This window comes from Enhydra lutris, unplaced genomic scaffold (assembly GCF_002288905.1).
Source record: "Enhydra lutris kenyoni isolate GAN:26980312 unplaced genomic scaffold, ASM228890v2 scaffoldscaffold14, whole genome shotgun sequence".
Lineage (NCBI taxonomy): Eukaryota > Metazoa > Chordata > Mammalia > Carnivora > Mustelidae > Enhydra > Enhydra lutris.
The window spans coordinates 29,505,363-29,533,341 of NW_019154098.1; the positions used below are offsets into that span (position 1 = coordinate 29,505,363).

At 37.8% G+C, this 27,979-nt stretch overlaps 1 protein-coding gene across 1 annotated transcript in view; it reads right to left on the minus strand.

Moving 5' to 3' along the window:
- LOC111146633 (PKHD1 like 1) overlaps positions 1 to 27,979 on the minus strand; it is a 183,716-nt gene that overhangs the window by 34,221 nt on the left and 121,516 nt on the right. Inside the window, exons 61-73 of the mRNA XM_022502266.1 lie at positions 26,491 to 26,620; positions 25,361 to 25,482; positions 23,708 to 23,798; positions 19,970 to 20,118; positions 19,765 to 19,887; positions 19,067 to 19,178; positions 18,870 to 18,986; positions 15,287 to 15,452; positions 11,384 to 11,616; positions 11,031 to 11,198; positions 8,331 to 8,488; positions 6,097 to 6,232; positions 2,929 to 3,273 (exon numbers count right to left, since the gene is read on the minus strand). Of these exons, the coding sequence (XP_022357974.1) occupies positions 2,929 to 3,273; positions 6,097 to 6,232; positions 8,331 to 8,488; positions 11,031 to 11,198; positions 11,384 to 11,616; positions 15,287 to 15,452; positions 18,870 to 18,986; positions 19,067 to 19,178; positions 19,765 to 19,887; positions 19,970 to 20,118; positions 23,708 to 23,798; positions 25,361 to 25,482; positions 26,491 to 26,620 (2,050 nt within the window). The remainder of the gene's footprint in view (positions 1 to 2,928; positions 3,274 to 6,096; positions 6,233 to 8,330; positions 8,489 to 11,030; positions 11,199 to 11,383; positions 11,617 to 15,286; positions 15,453 to 18,869; positions 18,987 to 19,066; positions 19,179 to 19,764; positions 19,888 to 19,969; positions 20,119 to 23,707; positions 23,799 to 25,360; positions 25,483 to 26,490; positions 26,621 to 27,979) is intronic.

Below are 27,979 nucleotides of genomic sequence, written 5' to 3' on the forward strand. Positions count from 1 at the left end.
CTTGCTCTAGACGTTGATGATTTTCAAAGTTAATTTTAACACAACAGGCAGTTTCTTTTGTCTTTGTCTAGCCTGGCAGGCCCTCTTACACTTACTGGCCCCACCATGCTCTGTACCTAGGAAGTAGCACCTCTGTTCATCATACTTATCTGTCAGATCGTGGTACTTTTGCCTGATCCCTTCTTCTGTTTCATTTCTCCTCCGCAACATACAATCAGTTACTAGCTTCTAGAACTCTCTGTCCCCATTGCCTAAATCCTAGTCAAAGCCATCATTTACTAAAACAGCTTTAAAACTAGTTTTCTTACATCTATTCTGTCCTTCTTCCTCTCCATTCTATACATTGTAGTCTGAGTGATCTTTTAAAAAACAACTGTCTCCAGGATCTTTTTGGTGTACTGTACTGAACTTGACAACAGTTCCTGCCTAGTTTTCCAGCACCTTCTATATCCAGAGTCCTGCCTTGAGGACTCTGAGCATTGTGTCTCCTCCATTAAGGCTAAACCGTGAAGCTCAGGGTGCTCAGGAAGGAGGAGGCCGTTGATCTCACATAACACTTTGAAAATCATGGTCTCAGGGAATTTCAGTCCCGTCAGTTCAACATGTCTCTTTTGGTTGACTCAGACCCTCTGGATAAATGATTAGTCTTTCAGATTTATTCTTCTCTGCCCCAGTCCTTCCTTCTATTCTTCTCCAAATGGCTTCCCAGGTATGAGGGCTCATGTGATCAGTCACAGGTACAAAGGGGCCTCATAGCCCCTGACTGCGGCTACCACTTGCCTTCACTGGGTTTTGGCGCAACATGGCACGTTTGACCTGCCTGCACTGTTCACAGATTTTCTCCGACCACTTGACATGTGAAGGTATTCAGCTCTGCTGACTGCCACCTGAATAAACCCAAGTCCTTAACCTGAAGAGCTTTTACTCCTGATCAATCTCTGTTTATCCAGAGATCCCCTCAGTACTTCAGTCACCCCTTTCTACAACAGCTGAGAACTCCTGGATATCCTGACCCACACAAAGGCTGTGGAGAGCCCACAGTATTCCTACCTGCACACCTTCCTCGTCACTGCCCAATATTTTGCTGTGAAATCCCTCTGTGCCAGGTTGTAGGACTTTCATTGAGACTTGAAACTATAACCCAGAATATGTCTGAAAAATAAGCCATTAGCCTGTCCCTCCGATTGCCCCCATCTCCATGTTCTTAGACTGTCTTATACCTGTTGGGATAAATCTAACAAAATAAAACTGCTTAAAGGGGATAAGGGGATGGAAGAGGTTGTGTGTGAAGAAATTTAGATCACATACAGATCACATGTATGAAATAAGTCAGTTTCTTTGGACATCTGAGTGACTATACTTCCTGTTTCCTTCAACAAGTCTAGTCCAGAAAGCCTTTCCACAGGCCTACCTCCATAAGGGAAGGTATCTAGCTGGTAGGATTCCAGAACAGTATGTGACAGGTGCACTGGGTCAATCCTTGGAAGCAAACCTCCTGGGGTCATGAGTGATGACCCCTAAAGGCAGGAGGCGAGAACTTCACTCAGTACCCAGGTTGACATGTAAGAGAGCCCTGGGAGATAAGGAAAAAGATGCTGGATAGAGATAAGGCAGATCAAGATTTTCTGAATCTGAAAGTTATGCAGTTTGGAGGCTCTCTTTAAGAAAAAGAATGAGGAAAAGTCCTACTTCTGCAACTTTGATAGTAACAATGATTGGGTCACATTATTAAATGGTCCCTTCTCCCAGGTCCGTCCTATGACTTGTACAAGCATAAGGCCTTGAAGCTTACGCTTCATTAGCTGGGCGTAATCTTCCTCTGATAGGGATCTAAGTCTCATTTTTTTGGAGATGGGTGTGCCTAGTTGAGACTTGTGCTTGACTACCAAACACAATGGCACAGTTGGAAATGCATGCTGGGGATGGATGCCAAAAGGCCAGGAAAGTCCAGTTCACCTCAAGACAAGCTCGAGTGCAGTGCAGAGCAGAGAAGACCACCTACCCGGTAACAGAGACTATGAGAACAAGAGGCAACATAGGCGTCTGAAGACTGGAAAGCCCCTTTGGTATTCTGATACCAACTTAAGCAGATGGAAAAGAAAAAATCCGAAGGGCTGAACATTTACCCAAACGCCCAAACTGAGTCATTCTAAGGAAATAATTTAAAGCAGCAAAGATACCTCTGATCGGACCAGTGAGCTTGTTTTTATCTCTGATACCTAAAAAATGGGGATGTAGAGAGTGAGGGACAGAGGAAAATGTGACAGCTGGTGACTGGATCAGTCATAGGAATTAAAAATAGAACATATTCTTGCACATCTGCATTTGTTAGGGTATACTGGTGACTTTATTACAGCTCAGAATCTCCAAATGTCTACGCATTCCTTGGGAAAATATCCAAAATCGTTTTAGCTTATGGAGAAAAGAGCTTCTTTTGGTTTCCCATGATCTAGCACCTGCCTACCTCTCAACATCACCTCCACCACCTTGGCCTTCCTGGCCCCTGACACCACAGACCAGTCAGACCTTCTCCAGTTCCTCTAATGCACCACTTCTACCAACTCTCTCCTTAGACTTGAACATTCTTACCTTCCTTTTTTCGTTGACTGACTCTTTTTATGCTTAATCTCACAGCTGTAAGGTCAATTACTTAGGTCACCTCTCAAATCTTCTAAAGTAGGTCAAATCCTTTTGTTGAATTCACTAATTGCTATAATAACAAAATGGAGGCTAAAGTTCCTTCATAATTCCAAAATATTTTGGGATTACAGGAGTAGAGTAGGGAAAAGAGTCTCTAGGCCCCTACAGGGCTCAGGATGTGGGGTTGGTGGGACTTCCTGAGGCCAGGTTTACCAGGCCCTGAAAGGGTTATTTGTGAATGTGGATCTAGTATTACATTCTTCCAACTCAAATGTCTCCTCTTCATACCTGCAGTATCGTTGCTTAAGAACGGAGGAGGAGGATCGCCAATCTCCAATTCCACCGTGAGTCCTGTGGATCTTTTCTTCCGCAGACTCTCCCCTCGCATTAATTTGCTGACACGGATTTTGTCACTTGGTATCTTTAGGAACAAGGCAAGATTTCTAACCAGATTATGAGAGCTATAGAAGTCATCTTCTGTTACAGCAGGTAATTGGAAAGAAACAAATATGACAGCAGTGGTATGGATTTCAACAGGTATAGTTCCTTTAACCAAAAGGTAAAGCATCTGGTAGGTTCTATCAAAGTAGTTTTCAGCAAGGACAGTGGAATTCAGGTTAGGAAGGAATTGCTCTGTGGAGGAAAAAAAGCCAAAACAGCACAGTTAAAAATATCTATGTTACCACAATTACCATGTAGTGTTTAATATTTGTTTAAATGTAGGAAATTCTAAAAATATTCAACACTATTCTTCCATACGAAAGTATGCATATTAAAAAAAACACTTATAAAACTGAATGCAAAATTAAAGGCAACCACTTAAATAATACCATCAGTCATCATTACACATTACCTTTATTTTAAAAACAATTAGCTATAGATACAGTATAATTGAGAAATAAAATCCAATTATGAACCCAGAGCCTATATTATATTGGTAGCACTGTTTACATGTTCAGAATTTTAAAGCCTTTACCAAAGGCATTTGGCAATTTAAAGATGTAAATTTAACTTTAATAGCCATCTAGTTTATGCAGAGCTATACATCAACTCTTAAAGAGCATTTACAATTCAGTGCTTCTATTTTTACCAAGGACAAAAGGAAGTAATACAACCGAAGTATATACTAAAATATTTCAGAGGGATTTTATACCAATGAAACAGGTTTACATTTCAGCCTGAAAACCTTTGGTTAATGGAAAAAAACATTCTACTAGGGAACTGAGTTTTGTAAAAGTGACTGAGATTTTTTACATAAATATAAAATGAATGAATATATATATGTTTATGGCAGAGTATCAAAAATGTCTAAGAGCTAATAAATCCACTAACAAATACTGAGCCCAGACAAAGGCTAAATCATATAACAGTACTGGAATGGGACACGTAGCTTCCTACCACATTTCACAGTGAGGCTTACTAAGAAAAATAAAATTTTAGGAAGAAGAAGAAATTTTTTAATGCATCTAATAGACATTCATTGCAGTTGGTAATAAGAAGGCATTTCATTATTACCGAGTATTTCTTTCATTTCTACTAGTATAAGTTCTAGAAGCAATTTGGTTTAAACGTTCTGTGAATCTGAAGACTGTGGTTTTATATTACGAATTGAAGATGCCCTCAAACCACATTTAGAGGGGGCACGCACCATTTATCCTGGGTAACTTCCTCATGCCTTCACAGTAATGGAAGGAAGCAGAGACACACATAATAAAACATTTTGGGTAATCTAAAATAATATGTATAGATTCATAATACAGGGAAGCAATTTTGCAGTCTAAGTGGCAAAGCAAAATGTTCATTTAAAAGCAATGCTGCATCAGAAAAAATGTTGATAAGAAGGTGGTAGTAGTAGTGTTTTTCAGCCCTTCAACACTTATGTAACCAATTCCCTATCTTAATTTTTTTTCCCCAATTCCCTATCTTAAATACTGTTTGTTGAGATAGTTTCTATTTCCCCGATTTGAATGATAGAGTATTTGGTACCAAAAGGGATATTTTTAAAAAGAATTAAAGGGGATGAAAATTAAGCTGTAAATATGGGTAGTTATTTGTATATAAAACGTGATAACATGGACTCTCTTAACTTATAAGGAGGCAGTATGACATAATCGTCAAGTGCACGGCTTCTAGAGCCAGACTTGGGTTCAGGTCCTTGTTCTGCCCTCACCATCTTTAAATTACCGTGGACTGAATTGTGCCACCCCCCTCCCAGATTCACGTGTTAGAGCCCTAACACCCCATGTTAGAGTATTCGGAGATGGGGCCTTTGATAAGTCATTAGCCTTCGATGAGGGTGGGAACTTCACGAAGGATTAGTGCTCTCATAAAAGGAGATGCCGATAGCCTGCCATTGCTCTGTCTGCCCTGGGATGACACAGTGAGAAGGCAGCCATCTGCAAGCCAAGAGGAAGAGAGCTTTCACCAGAACCTGACCCTACTAGCACCCTGACCTCACACTTCTAGCCTCCAGAATTGTGACAAAATAAATCTCTGCTTTTAAGCCACCCACTTTGTGGTATTTTGTTATGGCAGCTCTCAGAGCTAAGGCAGAGACTGTAGCAAATAGATTCACCTCCTTTTGTCTCAGTTTACTCATCTGTGCCTTGCTCCTAGGGCTATTATTAGAATATAGTAACAATGAGTTATTATCTACAAAGCACTTAGAACAGTGCCTGGCACATAGTAACATTTCTGGAAGCACTAGCTAGTCAGATGATTAGTAGGAATAGGACTGGCTCCACAGACAGTAATGAATATGGGTTATCCATTCCGACTCTCGTGTCTAGCTGACGTTATGATCTGCAGCTCACATTTATATCATTGTTAACCTAGATTATGGGGCACTTCTAAAAATGATAAGAGCACATGTGGAATGGAAGGTACTGGCCTTATTTACTGGCCTTGTTTAAGAAAAGGACTTCCATGAGCAGATATAAATCCTGGTCTTGCAAATATTGGTAAGTGGGTAAGTTTAGCCTTTCCCATATACGTCATTTAAATTCAGAGTTTTTTATATGACTTCATTATGTCCAGCTGATGTTATACTAGCCTTCTTGGCAATACTTCTGGTAACCGCTAATTAATTTTGGCTCTGACCAGAAGTAAAGTGGAAACAGGGTAAAAATTCCAAGCCAAATCTCTTCTGTGTATAGAAATAGCTGAACTGCATGTAGAACATAAATGTCCTCAGGGGGGAAAGGAATGTGCACGATACACAAAAGCTTATATCTGCATGTATGCAGGTACATAAGAGTTCCATCAGGAATAATCTTTCAGGACACATATCTCATAAATAAACACATCTTAGAATTTGGTGGACTGTGGCTAACAATATCTTCTCTTGTGTTCATCAATATCTAAGGAACTAATAATATTAATAATGAAACATTGCAAATAATTTCATACATAATTAAGTACAAATGTAATGTGTACTCTATTTTTCTGAGGAAATACCTGTGTATAGATGTCTATTAAGTTCACAGTATTTCTGTTGAGGGTTCCATACTGTATTTTTGGGGCAAACCAATGCATTGTTCACATAGACATCCAAACGCTGAAGTGTGGGGAAAAAAATTCCTACCACCACAGCCTGTTAAAAATAAACGACATTTTTGTTTCTTAAGAGAACAATGAAACAGAATTTTTAGAATTTAGCACTTAAACATGTCCTTCAACTATATACACCTTCTGTAAAATAGTAAAACTAAGTTGTATGGTTCGATGATAAATACAGAGTTAAAATTTGTAAATTCCCTTTCATTCAACCATTCATACAGATGTTACAACTTAACTCTTAATTGATGATTCTCAGTAGAAAAGCATAATGTAAGAAAGAATTATTAAAGGAGTATCTCTAAAAGAAATACTTCCTTTAAAAGATAACAAATTCCAATACAGGCTTTCAACTCCAGATGCAGGAGAAAACGGGGAATTTAGTACTGCTCTGTAATGCAACCACACAAAATTAGTTAATATGGAAAAAAATGCTTACCTCTGAGACAAATTTGGTAGTAAGATTGATTAAAAATTAATCAAAATAACTATATTCTCTGGTTCAATTTTGTTCATTTTCTATGTTTATATTCCTCACGTCTCATGCTACAGGTATAATCATAAAGTAAGGAGACTGGCTTTTACAAGGGCAGAGAGATATTAATAAGGAATCTAATAAGCTATACATAGTTTTGGAATCTTCTTTTGAGATTGTCTTCAGAGGCTCAGGACATTAACAGTCATATCACTTCGTAGTTATTTTTAAAATTAAAAATATTATCTTCTGTTCAAAAATTTGAGGGCCTGTCTAAACCAGGCCCTATTCTAGGAGCTGTCGTAAGCCCTTGCTCTCATTGAGCTTATATTCTAGTGCGAGGAAAAAGAAAAATAAATAGTGGCAATAATAAGCAAAATATGAAGCATGTTAGAAGATGGTTAAGCGCCATGGAAAAAAGAAAGGTAGAGCAGAATATAAATAATTGGGAGAGCCAACTGTGGTGGGGTGAACGTGCTAGGCCTGTTGGAGAAATGCGGTTGGGGGAGGGAATGCCCTGGGGAGGAGGAGTTGGGCACCTAGGGCAGAACGTTCCAGACAGACTCAACATCTGGAACATAGGCCCAGGTGGTAACAGGTGTGAGGTGGTTTGGAACAGCAGGGAGCTCAGTGTGGCTGGAAGAGTTGCAGTCAGAGAGCTAAGTATGTGGGGACTCTGGCTCTGTACAAAGCCCAGTGGGGAAATTACTGCAGCATTTGGGGCAAGGAGAGACCTGGTGTGACTTATAATTTGAAGGTCTCTCTGTGGCTGCTGAGGTGAGAACAGACAATAGAGCAGGCAGAAGCAGAGCAGTGGGAGGAACTGGGAGCCAACTGCCTTAATCCAGGGAAGAAATAATGTTGGCTCAAAGTGGGGGATAGCAGTGATGGTGGTAAGAAGTGTCAGGTTCTGGATATTTCGAAGGGACATTCAACAGGATTTGCAGATGGACTCGGTGAGGGATACGACCCAGAGGGAGAAATCAAGAACAGGGCCAAGGTTTTATCTCCAGCAACTGAAAGGATGAGATTGCTATCCTCTGAGAAGGAGCAGGTGTGTCTCTCTTTGCTACTATTCTTTCTGCTTTATCTTCTCCACACCCTTTCTTCACATTCCTAATACTCTGGGACTTTTGAGTCTCATGTTCTTGGGGGAAAAAAAAATTTCAGTTATGAGACTATTGTTTAACCTCATACTCTCTTCCCACTGGCACAGTGTATATAAACTTAACTGTCCCAGCTGAATGCAGTTCATAGCAAAGATCTGATATTGTTGAAGATACTTAAAATAATGTGCTGTGATTGCTAAAGTAAATTCCAAAGGTGTGCTCCTGAAATAGATAAATAGTAGCATGGTAAATAAATATATAATTCCAGTCACCGGTCCTGGATATGCATTACTTTCACATAAAAGTTCAACTTTGCTGCCAATCATGTAAATCATAGGCCTCACTGTCATGATGGGGGACAGATGTGCGGTATGCATATATGTTCTCGGGCTGATGAAAACTTTCTGAATTAAGCTTATTTTTAGTTGTACCCTGATGATGCTTCTGATGATGTTCAAGAGCACAGGGGAGGAGATAAATCCTTAGCATTTAGAAATAGATGTCAATAACCAACACCGATAACTCAAGAAGTCATTTCTATCTTGTGTTACCTTTCTATGGTCAACATTAAGCAACATCAGCCGAAGGTTCTGAGGACTGGTACCAGTGAAGTAAATTTCATAAGATTTGTTCAGAGCCACAATGCTATGAAACAGGGACAGTCTTCTCTGGCATGTGTATCCAGCACACCAGCCATGATCCTGTGGGCCTAAAGCCACATAAATGAAAGTTCACATTCTATATCACGAATATTATTTAGCACGAACCCTGAAGAGTAATTGTATTAAAAATAAATTGCAGGGTCAAGTTCAGCATTTACATCCATTATCCATCCACCCATCTATCCTTAGCTTAAAAAGAAGGCAGGATGCAACTCCTTCCTACTACCCTTACTTGTTTACTTGTAGGGTCAAATGTGTTGAGTTTGCACAGGAAAGGTCCTTGAAGGAAACAGTAGGTTTTATATGATTCTCTACTTCAACAATCATATTTAAGTCCCGGCCACATGGTAAGAAAGAAAATGCTTCCTATCAAATGCGAGTTTAGGTGGGGAGCCAATTTTCTCAGACTGTTTAATGTTAAATGTAAAGTTACAGAGTTAATTTCTTAAAAACAGAACCTGTACTTGGAAATATGGACATTTGTATGGCTAAACCATGGATTTGTTAATTCTTTCACATACTCATTTCTTCATCAGTTAATCTGTAAATTCGACAAACTCTTAAGTTTTGTTTTTTATGAAGTTTATAATCTTCCTCTGTTGTTATTTAAATAGATTTTTATTAGAGACTGTAATTATAGGCACCACTGGAGGGTCAACATCATTAACGAACTGATATAATCAGAGAAATAACACTCCAATAAAACCTCTAAAAAGCCAAACACAGTGGCTGCTTTTCTACCTGAATCCAGACTTTTCCAGAATAGGCATAGCATGACTTGTAGCAAACTTTTCTACTTCACTTCAGTTTTAAAGTGGCTGAGATTATAAAACATTGAATGAGATATGGAGTGATAAACTTTCTTGATGTATTTATTCATTAGCTTTGCTCAATTTCCTAGCTTACTTGGAATTCTTATCAATATTTATAAATGAACTTCAATCAAATTTTAAATCAATATAAACTTCTGAAGCTCGTGTAGAATATCAACTTTCTCTTAGCATCCAAAATGTAAATTCTGCATTTAAATAAACCTTCTTTGTGAGTTTTGAAAACAGAAAGAAATTTCTATGTATACAATGAAAAATTCAGAGTAGCAAAGACCATTTTTTAAAAATAAGTGAAATTGAGTTTTAAAATTTTAAAGGAAACTTTAGTGATATTCAATAACTTTTACCTTGGGATTCCCCCCCCCCAATCTAATGTGGTTGTATCTTATGCCTCAGTGATTCTTTCAACATCTTCATAATTTTTGCAATACTGTCATCATTTACTTAAGACTCTTCTTTAAACTGACAGTCACTTTTAAAAATTTAAATTTATTTTTAAGAGAAATGTCATGTCACTATTGTAAATTGAAAGCTTGTATTCTTTTCAAAAAAGAAAAGTATAAAAATAAACAGACTAAAATCTTTCTCTAGCATATAAAACAGAGCAATTTGAAAATATCTCCATTATTGACACTGACTGCTCTAAAGTTCTTCCCACAAGCTCTCTGCTTTGTAAGATTTGAGAGGCAGCCCTTAAAATTGGGTTGATTATGGGCCAGAGAAACCAGGCAAATTGCATGTTGCAGGCAACAGAAGTGAGGAGAGACTTGAAATCATGTAACTTTGGGACATCCCTGATTTAGTTCATTCTATTCTCTTGAAAACTTTTTTTTTTTTTTTTTTTTTTTTGGTATATCACCATTTCTTTGAGTGTTCTTTATTTCCTTGCTAACACATTAAAAAAAATGAATATTTTTGTGGGATGCTGGCTATTTTGTTGAATCTCAGGATATTTCAGTCCATGTTTTGACACTGCCAGGGCACAGAAATCTTTCTCATCCAGGTTACATGCCCCTTCAGCCCTGGAAAGACTCTTAAGCCTTCTTAGGGACTAATCTTTAAAACCCCCCCCCATACCATTTCTGGGTAATACAATGAGTCCCTTCCCTCTATTTTCTGCAGCTCCTAGAGGTTCATTTTATTGATTCAAAAAGTCCTGGGCTCCTAAGTTGATCTGAATTCTTATGGAGACCACTGTCTTTCCTCTCTACTAGACTCACCCATGACCAGAATGTAAGGAGCCTAGACTCTGGAACTTGCCAAGATGTTCCTGACAGTCAAAGGAACCAGGAATGAAAACAAACAAGCCCCAAAACACACTGATTCAAGATTAAGTCTTAGAAGGAGTCACAAAAATAAAAACCGAGTAGGCTGAAAATAACTTCTCAAGTATTCCAAATAACACATTATCTGTGTTTTAATTTATGTAAGGCAAATTATCTTTTTGGAGACACTCGGGTCAATTTTCCCTTAAAATATTTATGCCACCTTATTAATATAGGTATGAAGATCAGTCAAGGAATAATTCTCCTCTTCTTCTAATGGTTAATTTTGAATAACTATCCTGGTTTTCTAATAAGGGAGTCCACTGAAGCATCAAACAGCCCTCCTGCATATAGATCTTTTCTTACAAGCAGAAGGAAAGCAGTCCTGATGTTTGTTAGTTTAATGTGATAAATAATTTGTGAGATGTCTCCATGCATGTAATAAATAGTGACTGCTTTGAGTAACTACTAGTTTGTTTATACTGAACACGTACCATTAATGAGATCAACATAACCATTGCTCACTATAGCCACTGGTGAGAGTCTTCGAGTTTCTGTGTCAGAATCCAGGCTTTCAATAACCATCATTGCATATTCCATCCCAAAGCACTGATAGCTCTGCCATTGTGGAATGTATTTACAGGTTGAATCTCTAATAATTCCTAAAAATAGGTATATACGTTTTAGCGGGGAAAAGCAATCTCTCCAAAAACATCCATATACTTCTTCTTTTATGTAAGATTAGTAAGTAGAAAATATGTTATTGGTTGATTACCCCAATTACTAAAAATAAAAGATATGTTTTGTTTCACAAACTTGAGGACTAACAGAAGAATGTCCAACAAACCTTTGTACGGTGCTTTCTCAGTGACAGGCATCCTACTGCCGTTTGGGAATGTGAGCACCACCTTAGGAATCCTGTAGTCTCCAATTCCAAATTGACTATTTCCGTTCCATTCATATTCTGCTTGAGGTATCACTGAACCAGAATTTCCCAGAAAGGAACCGTCCATATCTCTAAGAAAAGATTTCCTTTTGGCATCACAAACCATGTCTACGCAATCAGCTGGATTCACCTTACTGCGGAGAAAAGGCAAAACACATGAATATTTATAGTTAGTATCCTTCCCCTGTTTCCAGAGAGCGTTTCAGTTGAGGATTTGATAAGAGAGTATCCAAAGTTTTTTGACTCACTGAATCTTATCATTTCAGAAAGGATTCAAAATGGGAACAAGGAGCGTATGTAACTAGTATTATAAGAAGGTCTGATTTTCCATTCTCTGGGTTTGTTATGTTATTATTATTAATTCATTAACATTTCAAAAGGACAAGTTATACCTGTGAGGTATAAAATTAGAATTCCACTTTGTTATTCCATATTTTGTCAATGATAGATTTCAACCTTGAGCATGGCTCACAGTATACTAATATTGCCCCACTGAGCAGGCCAACAGTCTGTTCTGGAAGACATACAAAATCCCTGTGTTGGAAGTCTCTCCCTTCTTGTTTACATGGGTCTTTAAAATTTATAAAAGTATTGTATGATTATTATTAAATAATCTAAATGCTTAAAGTTCAGTCCCTCATCTCAATTTCTTAGGCCATCACCAATTGCAGATTAGTACATAATATTATATAGACTTGTTTATGTATATACAAAAAGATATACTTAGATTATGATTGCTATACTACATATTTTTTTAAAGACTTTATTTATTTATTTGACAGAGAGAGAAAGAGATCACAAGTAGGCAAAGCAGCAGACAGAGAGAGGGGGGGAAGCAGGCTCCCTGCTGAGCAGAGACCGATGCGGGGCTCGATCCCAGGACCCTGAGATCATGACCCAAGCCGAAGGCAGTGGCTTAACCCACTGAGCCACCCAGACATCCCACTATGCTATGTATTTTAGTAACCATTCTGTAAATACCCAAACTGTAAGAGATGAAATACTGCATACTTATCATGCACCATCAATGGCATTCTGCCTTCATCTTGAGCTACCTGGAGTAGCTGATTGTTAACTGGTAATAATAATAAAATAGATGCTTAACTTGCAATATACTGCACATTACACACTATACATGGTATACAGTATAGTTATACTATGTCATGATATATACTACAGGGAAATATGCCTTATTCCGAAGTTATAACAACAAAATAATAGGGGAATTCTCAGAACTATTAGAAACTGTTTAGTATCTCTTTCCCTTTTTGCTGTAAGAGAGATATGAAGAGGTAAGTTGCCCCTTACTGTACAATAATAGCTTTGGAGACAACTTGAATAAGTATTTCTGTAGCTCATGAGTTCTTTGTGTTCAAGCATGTGAAGATGCTATTGTGAGCAAGTCTGCAGGTATAGTACCCAGTGACACTTTTATATTAAGACTTAGGGCTCTGTTTTTACTTCATGTCACAAAGAAACAGAGCCTGAAATGCAGATTTTTTTTTTAAAGATTTTATTTATTTATTTGACAGACAGAGATCACAAGTAGACAGAGAGGCAGGCAGAGAGAAAGAGGGAAGCAGGCTCCCTGCTGAGCAGAGAGCCCGATGTGGGACTCGATCCCAGGACCCTGAGATCATGACCTGAGCCGAAGGCAGCGGCTTAACCCACTGAGCCACCCAGGCACCCTGAAATGCAGATTTTTTAAAAAAGATTTTATTTATTTATTTGACACACAGAAAGAGATCACAAGCAGGCAAAGAGGCAGGCAGAGAGAGAGGGGGAAGCAGGCTCCCTTCTGAGCAGAGAGCCCCATGCAGGGCTCGATCCCAGGACCCTAGGATCATGACCTGAGCCGAAGGCAGAGGCTTTAACCCACTGAGCCACCCAGCTGCCCCACAGATTTTTGTTCAAGAGATTTACTGAAGGAATTTTCGCAAAAAAGAAGGAGAGGAGCCACATAAGACAACGGAAGGAAAACGAGATTACTGTGGTCTATGGACTAGCTTCATTCTGATCCCAGGGGCACCTCTGGGTCATCAATTGCACCTAGGTTTGCTCCCATCTTGAGACAAGGGGGTTGGCCTTTTGTACTCCTGTATAAACTAGTCATTTTCCATGGGCTGCAAGGAGATGCTGTTAGGGAGGGTTTTAGCTGCCCAAGGCTATTCCTATCCAGCTAAGTGCAATTTTCTGTAAAAGAGAGCAACTGTAGGTTATTACTGGCCAATATTTAGAGCTTTGGGGGCCTGGGTGAACTCCCTCCCAATATTTAGAGCTTTGGGTGAAAAGGGATCTGGGAAAAGGCCAGCAGCATCTTAATAAAAGCACAGAGCTCAAAGACATTCTATTTTAAAATGTGGTATTTTCTGAGGTGTCTGGGTGGCTCAGTAGGTTAAGCATCCAATTCTGGATTTCGGCTCAGGTCATGATTGCAGGGCTTAAGATCGAGTCCCACATCCGGCTCTGCACTGGGCATGGAGCCTGCTTAAGATTCTCTCTCACCCTCCTCCCTCCCATTTGCATGATCTCTCTCTTTTCAAAAACAAAGCAAAACAAAACAAAACAAAATAGTATTTTCTTCATGACCTAGGTATTAAAATTATATATTACATCTGAAAGATCCAATGATAACTAAACAGAAGCTAATAATATTCTAGTGAGGAGAAGCTCTATTGAGCCAAAAAATACTGCACTTTGTAATTACTAAATGAGGAGATGTGCAGTTGTCACCGAAACAAAATCAGATGAAGTCAAACTGTTGATGAAACACTGCATTTGTCTAAAGAGATGTCTATCTAATTAGACAACATTATTCCTCGTCTTCTTCCCATACTGAAAATGGTTCAAAGATGTCTCATAAAAAATGTCTTTCCTCCAATCTTGTCTTACATCTGAATTCCTGGCCTATATGTTATCTTTTGGTCACACAATATATCCAATAAGAACAATGTTTCAATTAGTCTTTGCTGCATAACAAAATACCTCCAAAATTTAGTCTTTAAGCCATCATTTATTAGCTCCTGTTTCTATGGATTGGCAGTTTGGGCTTTGTTCATTTGGATAATTCTTCTGCTGGTCTCATCTGGGATTACTCCTTAGGCTACCATCAGTTTATGGGATGGATAGTCTAGGATAGTCTCACTTCCATGTTTGGTGGTTGGTGCTTGCAGTGTTTGGGCTGGCCATTAGCTAGAGTACAGGGGGTGATTGGGCCATATACTTTCTAAAAAGTATAGCAGTTACTGGCTATCTTCTTTTAAGATTTAAGGTCTAAGTGGCTGAATTTCTAGAGATATTCTGACTCCAACTGACTTTTGTGATTGAAAAGTCACTGTTTGGAGTTTCTGCATCTTCTCAGTCACTGTGATTATAATGGCTGACATTAAATTTCAAAGTGCATGCTGGGGTGAGTGTGGTAAGATGTTTGGAAAGCAACAGGAAACAAAAGAGGTAAGGAAAAGGGAGGAAAAGATAGAGGAATGTCTCTCATTTCTAATAACCATTAATGGAGAGCTACTAATGTACAACACACTTCTAACCTGGTCTCCATCTTTTATGATAGTATTACTTAGGCGTGGAAAAAACAGTATGAGAAAAAAAATATATATTAGAGCCTAGCTTCTTCAATTTAACTGAAAACACAGATGCATTAAATAGTATTAATTCTCATAGTGCTGATTAAAATTTTACAGAAATTAATAGTTACTTTAATATAGCAACTTTCTCAGATCTATGGCAGGGGAAAAGAAACACAGAAAGCTATAGATATGAAAGAAAAAAACAGACTTTCATATGTTGTACCTTATATCAGGCCTATGTATGAATATTTTTGATTGTTCAGTAGTATCAACCAGCTGTATGTTCTTCACATGGATTGGATGCTGTAAATCTTCATTCAAAGGGTTAGTAATGAATACCACATTAGTTTCACCTGAACAAACATTCTTAAATCCAACAAATGTTGAACCTAAAACATAAATAACAGAATGGAGAAAGTGATAAAATCAGTTTCATTTCATGCATATTCCAGCAAATACATCATATAACACCACCTTGAACATAGAGCTCTTAGCTTATATGGTGGACAGTCCACCACTATTCGTGTTAGATTGTTGCCTCCCTACATTAATACCATTGAATAGTCTTCTCATATCTTCTCTGAGCTTAGTTATGTGATTTGGTTTGACCAATGGGACAAGAGCAATTGTGATATAAGCAGATCTGAAAAGTGCTTGCCTATTAGGGCTCACTCTCTCTTGGTGCTCTTGGGGAATTCTGCAACTTCCAGCATGTGAATGAGCTCAGAAGACATATGGCCCCATCACCTCCCTTACTCTAGCTAATGGCCAGCCCAAACACTGGCAAGCACCAACCACTGGACACAGAAGAGAGACTATCCTAGATTATCTATCCCATAAACTGATGGCAGCCTAAGGAATAATCCCAGGTGAGACCAGCAGAAGAACTGTGCAAATGAACAAAGCCCAAACTGTCAATCCGCAGAATCAGGAGCTAATAAATGATGCTTTAAAGACTCTAAATTTTGGAGGTATTTTGTTATGCAGCAAAGACTAATTGAAACATTGGTTCTTTTGGCCTTATTGCATATATTGTGTGACCAAAAGATAAAATTTATTGAATTCAAACTTAATCTCCATTGTAATTAAAATCCAATAACTCAAAAATAGAAAAAAAAGCAAAAGGTGACTCCAAAATTCTTATATCAGTTATGTAATATCACCACCCTTTCTGGTGAAATTTTTTTCCTAAGATGATATTTTATGTACATCAATATGAGCCTTAGATGAATATTAATAAAATACCACAGTAGCAGACACTGTAACCTGTACAGATCTGCTTTACTGGTCCAGTGCACTGGCCCTCAGCACCCCCCCCCCGTAAATATTGGCTGCCCACTACTCGCACCTGCCCCTTTTTCCAGAGAATTGTCCTTAACCAGATGACAATTCCCTCTCCTAAGAGATTCTGCACTCAATACCACCACCAAAGGGCTACTATGCCTAACCGACAACTGAACAGAAGGTCCCTTTGCCTCAAGAGGAGGCAACTAAACTGCACAGCTCCCTGAGGTATCAAGAAAGAGCTTGACTCTAGCTGAGACGCTATCCTTGCTTAGCTCTGCTCATCCTACTTCCCTCACTCCCTTTCTTGTGAAAACACACCCTTAATAAACCACTTGCACGAGAATCCCATCTCTGGCTTTACTTTTAGACCATCTGATTTAGACAGTGAGTACCAGAAGTGGTCCTAGGATACAGGCTGTAATGATGCAATAATGAATTTAGCTCACTTGCTGTCTGGATGGGAATGAGGATGCCCTTATTGAGGGTACGTGGAATACTGACAGCCCCTTGAAACCCCTAGAAAGCTGTAACAATGAAATTGTAAAGATTTCACTCATGGTATCAGGAAACAAACTGAGGGTTGCAGGAGGAAGGTTAGGGTGATTGGGTTATGGACACTGGGGAGGGTATGTGCTATGGTGAATGCTGTGAATTGCATAAGACTGAAGAGTCACAGACCTGCACCCCTGAAGCAAATAATACATTATGTGTTAATAAAAAAAAAGATTTCTCTCATGGTGGACTGGGATAATATCTAGGTGGAAGGAAGTTCTCTGGCTGGTACAGTAACTTTGGCATTTGAGGGGTAAAGGGGAAACAGTGGTTACAAGAAAACTAAAAGTAGGTGACTATTGACAGTCACTGATGCTCTGAAGAAAGAATCAATCACAAATTCAAGGCAAACCTCAGGATCTGAAAACAAAACCAATATAGTATTTGTAGAAGGTTGAATTCTCAGCCCTGGCAAGTCTCCTACATCAAAGACGGGCTCTGATAGAAAATGAATGGAACCCGAATTAGGATGGGAATATAGGGAACATGAATTTGAGTCTTGAAACCCAGGGTTCCCCTTGAATGTTCCAGATCTGTATAAGTGGTCTGCTTCTCCCTTATTAGAAGAGAGCTTTCCTGCCTCCTTTGTTGAAATCATGACAAGACCTCAAAAGAAAAGGCAAATCTTGCCTTTCTTGGGACCTGTCCCCATCTCCCCTTCTGGAAGACAGAGCAGTCAGTCTGGTCAAGTCTCAACATGGTCTGACCGGGGAAGTGACAAGCCTGCTATGGGATGAGAGGATTGTATACCAAAGGAACTGCAGTAACTAACATGTACTGACAGGAATCAGGAGTATATATATCTGAGAGCAAATTGTGATGGTGTTAGATCAAGGGGGAAAGAATACAAAGCTGAATAAGGGAGAGTATCACTACGGATGGGGGTATTCTCCTGTGCTGTTGTCATGGCTTTTCTAAGTTTGGAAAATATCATGTTCCACTTTATTTTTTTTTTGAAGATTTTTAAAATTTATTTGACAGACAGATCATAAGTAGGCAGAGAGGCAGGCGTGGGGGAGGGGGGTGGAAGCAGGCTCCCTGCTCAGCAGGGAGCCTGATGCGGGGCTCGATCCCAGGACCCTGAGATCATGACCCGAGCTGAAGGCAGAGACTTAACCCACTGAGCCACTCAGGTGCCCCATCATGTTCCACTTTAAATGAAGTAGAATGGTAAGAACTTCCATGGCACACTGTAGGAGAAGGGGTCAAAGTCTCTGAAAAATGAAACATTGGAATGAGTCTATTATATAATGCCAGTGCATTTCAGCCCCACCTGGGGATGGCCTTGGAAGAGAGTGGCATGGGCAGATTCTACTATGGGAAAGAAATTTAGGTAGTACCCAGGGTGACCCACTTTGTGTGAAGAGAGAAGTGGTGTGAGGTAAGGATAAACATAAAAAATGACTTAGCTAATTAGTCAGGGGCCTGGAAAGAACAAAACCGGATGACTGGATAAAATGAAGACTGAGGAAAGCATGTGCTTGGAGTTCTGGGAGTAAACACAGAGGGCATGTTAGTGATTACCAAAGAGTATCAACTATGGAAGAAGCACGAAATAAATAAATGAACAGGTGGACAGAGCCAATAGATGTTACTAGCTCTTGGGTTATATGAATTTAAATTTCTTCAGTTGTAAAAAGAGATAATAATATATAACCCTACTTATATAAAAGGGTTTTTACGATTTATAGAAACTAACATTAAATCATTATACCAGTGTTTCCTCTGCTGTTTTAGAAGAAAAATTAAATGTCACTTCTTTAACATATACAAATTTTGCCAGGGAATTATTCTTGAAATTGACTGATGTTTGATTTCTTGGCTTTCCACATGGAGCAGATTCATATACAGATTCATTTAAATCACGATCTTTTTTTTTACTAATAGTGAAACATTATTAGATATATTCTACATATTCTTTATAGAACTTAACTGAGTAAATTTGTCAAGACTATGTTTAAACTTGCCTGAGATATCCAGAAGGCCACTAATGGCATTGTAACTCATGAGCCCTGCATGGGGTTTCCGGGGTGCCATGTTATGTGCTGAAGCAAAGGTAGGCCAGCAAATCCCACTTCGCCCACCTTTTATAAAAGAAAGAAAGTTAATAAAATTTAAATATGCACTCACATGAACACCAAAATTAAACTTCTAAAATTTTCACCTGATGGAGGTCTAGCACTCCGGTGGGCGGCAGAAAGTTCAATATTGGGATCATCATTAGTTAGGACATCAGAGCAATTAAATCCAGGGCTACTTCCAACAATTAATGAGCTCTATGTAAAAAAAAAATTAAACAGTACAGTTTAAATGATAGCTTTTCCTCAAGGAAAATACAATAATGGATAATACTGAATTCCACCGTAGCAAAACACAACCTTGAAGTCTGAGGAAGGGGTTATTCATAAAGCCAAGATGAAAAGGATGTGACTTTATGCCCTAAGTGGAATGACTAACAAACTGGGAAGGGGAAACTAGGCTGGTAAATTATTATGTATAATGACATGTTATTATACATAATACATATTATACATTATACATATTTCTGTGACAGAAATATGCCCAGGGAACAGCAGGAACAAAAAGAGGAGAGAGTGTCAATATTATCTAAGCTAGTTCAGGAAAGGATTCGTAGAGGAAATGAAAATTTCACTACTTGTGACAAGACTAGGGGGTGGTACACAAAAAGAGGTGAGGGGACCAGGGAGGCGAGGGAGGGATAGAGCACTTCCTGAAAGAATATAATGAGAACAAAGGCAAGGAGGTTTGGACTCACCTGGCTTCGGAGTCAAGGAGATCAATCTTACCAGAACTTCACTGAATTTACCCTTTCTCCTTACTGTGGCTGTATTCATTTCTTACCTTAATCTGCACTGTTTTACTGGAAATTTTGTGAGATACAGAGGCTGGCATGTAAATCATTGAAGAAATGGCCATCCCGTTGTCAACGAGAGTCACATTATAGATATGCACACTCTCTGTAGTCTGTAAAACAACTTGTAGGTTACATAGTGCAAAGTACAATAGTAAAACAAGATAAACAATCACCACCTTGGATCACATTTACCTGAAAATAAATTCCATAATCCCAGCATGTCCAAATGGTAAATCCCTGTATAAGAGAACACCCAGGAAGGCCATCTTGGTTCATATAAATACCATATAAGCCTCCATGGGCTTCATTGTCAAACCACTTTTCCATGGGATTAGATTGACCTTGGAAGGAAACAGGAAAGCAGGGAATTAACATTACAAGTCATGTCTTAGAGCTTTATAAGAAGTATCAGTTAAAGTTAATTTTTTAAATTAAATATATGAATCGTGCAAATTTTCACATGATAATTAAATATTGTTATGGCTCAGCCATTTATGGCTTACTCTACTCAGGATTTAATCTTATCTAATTTGTCCATTGACCAGTAGAATGACTGTATACTCATTTGCAAATTTTGCTTCAGTTGTTAGCACATTTAACTTACTATATCTGATTAAACACGAATTTCATGAGAAAGTGCGTGAAGTTTGGATTCAAAGAAGGCTAACTCTGAAACACAATGGTAGCACCTGCTGTTTATAAAATGCTTCCCCTCCACATCTTTTTGTTGCTGGTGCCTCCTGGTCATCCCATTTTCAAGTCAGGTGTCCCCTCCTCACAAGGCCTTCTCTCACTACCTGATTCAAAGTAGCACCTCGGTTCCTTCACGTGGACATTAAAATGATTTTCATTTGAAATTGTATTATTCCTTATCATGAATTATCCATCTCCTCTCTCCTATTAGAATGCAAGCTGGATGAGAGAAGACACAGTGTCCACCTCCCTCACCAATGTATTCCCAGGGCCTAGCAGGTAATGCAGAGATGGGTGTTCAGTTAACTATCTGTTGAACTGATGTATGTATGACCTTGGAACATGGTTGAACCTTTTAGACCTGTTTCCTCAAATATAAAAAGTTTTTTTTTTAATATTTTATTTATTTATTTGACAGACAGAGATCACAAGTAGGCAGAAAGGCAGGCAGAGAGAGAGGGGGAAGCAGGCTCCAGGGGGAAGCAGGCTCCTTGCGGAGCAGAGAGCCCGATATGGGGCTTGATCCCAGGACCCTGGGATCGAGCCCGATGCAGGGCTTGATCCCGGGACCCTGGGAATCATGACCTGAGCTGAAGGCAGAGGCTTTAACCCACTGAGCCACCCAGGTGCCCACTCAAATATAAAAAGTTTTAATGCCTAATTTAGAGTAGTCTCAAAATGAAATGAAGTAACCCTACGTGAAATGCCTCAATAAATGGAAGCTATACTCATTACTAACATGTAGGAAACCTGAAGTAGATTTTTTATGAAACTTTACTTACGTCCAAATCAGATCAGTGATCTTAATAATTCCCTCCTAATCATGCACCCACTAGAGGGCTCCCAATAAAGAGCAGATCACGCCCTGCAGTTTACTTGGTACCAGCTCTCTTGACCAAGTCTCCTGGTATCTGATTTCCTCCTCTCCTCTATTGAGTTTCCTTTCTTCCTAATACTTTGGGATTGAAATTTCACTTGTCAACTGCCTAGATTCTGTTTTGTTTTCTCCATAAGAAGCTGTTCACATGTCTCTCTCTCGGTTCCACATAGTGTTGCCCCTGGGGCCCCGTGTGAGTCATGGTTCCCTTCCTGGCCTCCCAGACTCCACTTGCCTGGGAGGTTCACTGGATGGGTTGGTGTCCCATTCCAGGAACTTAAACCCACAATTCCTCAGTGTTGTCTCTTATTTCAATTTCTCTAAATCCTAAACTTCCTTGTAAACACTCTCAATTATTTAGGAATATCAATATAGTCAGTGCAATATACATATTAGTAAATATTCATATTCACAGGTCATATTTTGACTTAAAAAATCCAGGACAACACTTCAAAGAAGTTGAAGAAAAATTACATATTTTAAAATCGTAGTCAAAGAAAACTTTTAAGCTCTTGGAAACTAAAATATTCAATAAGAGCATATATCAAGGAATCAGTTAAATTTGTTGGCAGTTGTTTTATTCCTTCCAAAATACATTCCAAAATGTATTTTACACAAGAATAAAATTAGCTTAAGCTCAATAATTTTTGAATTTACAGAAAAATGCTGATTTACAGAATTTACAGATAAAATGCTGATTCAAAGAATCTTAAAAATAACTATACTGAGATAAAAAAAAAACACCCAGCTGTACAAGAGATATAACGTTTTCAGAGAAAATCCCATTTCCTCTGAGTTTCTCAAGAGGTAAACCCTGCAGCTCTATTATTTTATTTTGATCTAATAATGCATTTACCTAGTTGGAAAACCAAAAGGTTATAAAAAGTTATACAATAATAAGTCACCGGTCACCCTGTTGCTGGTTTTTTTGTTTTTACACTTTGTGTCACTTTATATAAACACAAATAACCCTATATATTCCTATTTTCTTTCTTTTCTTCCACAAAACATACCATAAACAAAACAGTATTTTATATATAAGCACATATATTTATACATAGTATACATATACATATACATTTATATATATCATATAGTATGTGTATATATGTACATATATATATCATATAGTATGATATACACCATATCATATATGATATACATATATATGTATATATGATATATATATCATATAGTATGATATACATATATATGTATATATGATATATATATCATATAGTATGATATACACCATATCATATATGATATACATATATATAATGTATCTTCTTCTCTCTTTTTGAGCAGGGCCTGGTGTTCCACTGTCTGGCTTTATGTAACTAGTCCACTGTATTGGACACAAGGCAGCCTGTAGTTTCCTGCTAGCACACACAATATTGTGATGAATCACCTAGTTGACAAACATTTTGTAAGTGTCACAGAGGACAATGTTAGTTAGATTGCCAGAAGTGGAAATGCTGAGCCAAAAGCAGATGCTCCTATAATTTTGGCAGCTACTGTCCAATTCCCCTCTGTAGGGGTTATATTGTTTTGTCATTCAACTAGCAGTGGGTAAATGTTCTAGTTTCCCTAGCCTTGCCAAAAGAGTAGTTGTTAATTCTCAGTTAATTCTTGAGTTTGACTCCTCTAGTAGAGAGAAATGTATCTGAGAACTAGCTGTACATGTCCTTTGACTTTTTCATGCTTGTCGGTTTAAATGCACAACTAATTTATTTATAATTTATAAATACAATTTTTATAATTTATAAATAAATTTATAAATTATAAATTTATTCTTATCAAGAGGAAATATGCAATTGTGCCATATCCTGATAGATATGTATCTCTAAAGTGTTGCTTTTATGAAAGTGACAGTGGAATGAGGTACTCACTGTTCCAACACCAGCCACATCAAGAATTAAAGTGGCTGCTACAATTTTTGGATCATAAATATGGAAAATTATCTTTAAAATCCTATTCAGGAGTGCCTGAGTGGTTCAGTGGGTTAAGCGTCTGCCTTCAGCTCAGGTCATGATCCCAGGTCCTGGCTCAGTGAGGAATCTGCTTCTCCTTCTGCCCCTCCCCCTGCCACCCTCCCACCCCTACTCATGCTCTCTCACTCTCTCTCAAATAAATAAATAAATTCTTTATCACTTTTAATAAATAAAATCTTTCTTAAAAAGTCTATTCTTTTTTTCCTAGACTCAATGGTATCTTCAAATAATTTAGCTTGTTAAGTTCTTTCAGTATGCTGGAGGACGGGATATTACATACTGAACTAACAAACAATAATTATTTCTTTCTAACAAATTTGGACAAGGTATTTCCTTGTTTTAGTGACTCTTTGCCAAAAGACTTACTTGAGCAAGGTTCACCATCAATGCGGTATCCCACCCTTCCAAATCCAGCCACGACATTATTTTGTAAGACTGTATTGGTCCCTCTGTTTATCTAGTACAGTGATAAGGAAAATGTTATGGATCAGGCTATTACACAACTGTACAATGACAGCAAGTATGCAGCATATATAGGAAAATTAATTATGACTACCCTTTGGGAGGAAAAATTAATTTCATTATTCAACCCATTCAAATTTACATTACAAATGTAGTATTGAAATTACCTTAGGTTTTTGGTGTAAAATCATCACAAGACACAACACCTTAGATCTCTTTAGAAAACTACATTAAAGAGATTTGTTATTTCAGTCACAAAAGCCACTGAGTATCATTCAAAATTATAAGCCATAGAACAAATTCCAGTATTATAGCAAGGTTAGGATTTTATCACTCTTTGGCTATATTATGTTACCAATTTGATTTATTAAGAAAAAACTAAGGAAATTATAGTGGACCATAAGATTCAATAGAAGCACTTACTAGTTTAAATAAAATCTGCTATATTTAAAACTGGTTGAACATGAATGGTAGGTAGTCACTAAACAATTTTACTTTGTGAGCCCAGGCAAGGTGGCAAAAATGAAAAGTATAGAGCACAGAAGATTTAATTCTTGCCTCTGGTGTCAGCAAAACAGTCCAAATCTCAACTATTTAAAGTATTAAGCACCTTTATTTTTATATATTATGATAAGAGAACAGTAAAATGAAACTCATAAAAGTAAAATAAGTTCCTTTTCTTTCAAAAGGTACAGAAAATTCAAAGATCTGGAATTGACGCTGGATTACATTCTCACGTCTATAGGTAGGATGAAAGGAGAACACTCTCATAAATGTATACCAAGTTCCAGGCTTTCAGGTTTTACTTTAAGGTGATTATTAGTAGTTGCACAAAAACAAACCTCACTCCTTATCCCATCTCCCAAAAGAGCTATTTTTTAAAATTCCTTTTGGCTCCTGTGGCATAAATTAGTAGACTAAAAAGAAGGTGGAATCATATGTCCTCCAAACCCTTTTCCTGTACTTTCTGTTTGCTTGCCTGCGATCTCATCCTACACCAGAGGGCCTACAGTGATTGAAGAAACTTCATGGGAAACAAGAAGGGTCCAGTTAGTAATACCAGATAAAAGTAAATAACCTCACATAATCATAAGCATTTTAGATGAGAAAGGGATTTCGGAGATTCTGTAGTCTATCATTCTAGTTTTCCATATGACGAAGGAAACCAAAGTCATAGTTAAGTAGTAGTATATGTAAGGAATTCAGTCAATTAGCAGCAGAGAGACCCTGCACCAGAACTTGGAAGTAAGTGACAATTAAAGCAAGGAAATAAGAGAACTATTTAAACCACTGGACATCAACACAAAGAAAAATTCGATGGCTGTGGGAGCTCACAACATCTCTCAAGGAAGTTTGCTCACTCCCTTCATTAGCTCATTTTATTAATTCACCAATCTTTATCTAAAGAGGAAACAGTTTTCAATAACATTTTGAGACTTACAGTTTCTACAGAATTTATATTCTGTGGTATATAATCTGTAAAGAAATTACAAATTATACTTTAGGATACTCTTATAAAATTATGTCATTATTTTATATAGTTATAAGTCACCCTACCTCAATTGCTGCATGCCAGAGCGTTGAACTTAAATCTCTTCTGTTTCGATAGGTTCCTGGCCAAACTGAGAGTGCAACCAAGTTCCCACGAACTCTGTTCGCATCCCCCCATATTCTGATGCCTGCAAGAAGGTGAATAAAACCCCCCAAAGTACATACAGATTTGTAATGAGTACTATAGGGGACATCTTCTGTGTTCCCATAAAATCAGTTTTTCTAGTTTGAGCCTGACAAATCAACCTCTTAAATTTTAGAGTATGTCCTTTGAACTCAACCTCTTTAATAGACATAGGGAGTTAGGAGAAGGGAGTTGGGGGAAATTGGAAGGGGAGGTGAACAATGAGAGACTATGGACTCTGAAAAACAATCTGAAGGGTTTGAAGAGGTGGGGGTTGGGAGGTTGGGGGAACCAGGTGGTGGGTATTAGAGAGGGCACGGATTGCATGGAGCACTGGGTGTGGTGCAAAAACAGTGAATACTGTTATGCTGAAAATAAATTTAAAAAAATAGTCTGACTGCCTTAGACTCTTCTGGGGTGCCTGTTAAATATGTGGGTTCCATATATGAGACCCCACCTCAGATTTTAACAAACACACACATTAATTTCATATATATTAAATGAGTTTGTATTATGCTTTGTACAGATATTCAAGAAAGGATAACCTCCTTAAATCAAGTCCAAGTACCATTAAATAGTAACATTTACTTGTTATTTTGATTTTCTTTATTTTGATTGATAGGTGAGGAGTATTTTAAATGTCATAGTAAAAATGTCACAGTAATTTAAACTACTGGTGATTAGATAATTCACACACGATCATGGTCTGGTAAATAATTCTTCTAGAGTTGTACTGTCCAGTATGATATCCACAGCCACATGTAACAACTTAAATGTAAAGTAAGTATGATTAAATTAAGTACAATTAAAATTAAAAATTCTTGTTCTTCAATCATAGTAGCAACATTTTAAGTGCTCAGGGGCCACATAGGGTTTAGTAATTACCATATCAGTACAGATAGAGGCCACTTCCGTTCTTTGAAAACAATCAACTGGACAGCATGGCTCTAGAGTCTTCAGATAAGATTGTCTCAGAAAGCACATTATTTGGACAAAAATATTATCATACTACCTTCCCCCACTGTAAAGTGAATGATGTTGTCTTCTATGTCCAATCCATCTGTCCCAAACACACCAATTGCTGGAGAAAAGCCATTGTGAAAGGCACAGCCTCGAATATAAGATGAGCCATGTTCTTGAATCTATGAAACATCAGGATTCAGTGAACATTTTAAAATAAAATTAAAATGTATTTAAAGAAAAAACTTGAAGTAGGTGATTTTCGAGAGACAAATCTTGATAAATAAAATACTCAGAGAAAGACAATTATATGATCTCTCCGATATGAGGAATTTGAGAGGCATGGAAGCAGGGTGTGGAGGGAAGGGATGGAAAAAATGAAACAAGATGGGACTGGGGAGGGAGACGAACCATAAGAGACTCTTAATCTCAGGAAACAAACTGAGGGCTGCTGGCGTGGGGAGAGGGATAGGGTGGATGGGTTATGGACATTGGGGAGGGTATGTGCTATGGTGAGTGCTGTGTAAAGTGTGTGTAAAACTGTGTAAAAAACTGTGTAAAGTGTGTGTAAAGTGTGTAAAACTGATGATTCACAGACCTGTACCCTTGCGGCAAATAATGCATTATATGTTAATAAAAAAATAAAATACTCAATTCATGTTCCATGAAAAAATATGATTTCCTTGTAGATCTTTTAATCCTGGGAAATTTCCATATATCTTCAATTTATGATTAAATAAAACAAAAATGCAGATTTAAATGCAGATAAAAATTCTTAAGTACTTTTCTATGCCTTTGTATTTCTATCATTATCTATAAAATACTAAGGAGCTAAAAATTTTTTTCAGAATAGTTTATTATATAATGAGCAGGGAATTTTTTTAATTATAAAAGTTAATACTCTAGGCAGGAGGTTATAATTCAAAGGTCTGTAGGAACCAACCAATGAGTAAGTTTGGGGTTGTAACCTCAAACCGGCAAGACTATTTTTTATTTCCATAAAAAAACATGTTCTCTCTCAATTTTTCTTCAACCACAAGCCTTCTAAGCACATCTGTTTTTCCACTTTTGACAGAAGCATGGATATACAGACAAGGTTTTTGTTTGAGAAATGTAAGCAATACTCAACTTTGTTCAATAGAAACTATTTATAAATAGTTTTGATCACTGCAAAATAAAGTGGAGTTATGAAATAATATCATAGAGTTTTAGTTTTTACATAAAGTGGAGTTATGAAATAATATCATAGAGCTTTAGTTATTTTACATCTGTGCTCTTTTTTCTGTTTTTTTGTTTTGTTTTGTTTTTTGCTGATTTTAAATAAATGTGTGAAATGGGTAAGTCAGATGCTGCTATGAGTCTAAAAAAGTTGATGGAAAATGTACCAAAGAAAGTTTTATTAGATCATCATCTTAGAAATTCTAAGATATTGGGGCACCTGGGTGGCTCAGTGAGTTAAAGCCTCTGCCTTTGGCTCAGGTCATGGTTCCAGGGTCCTGGCATCCGGGGGGGGGGGGTCCCTGCTCAGTGGGGAGCCTGCT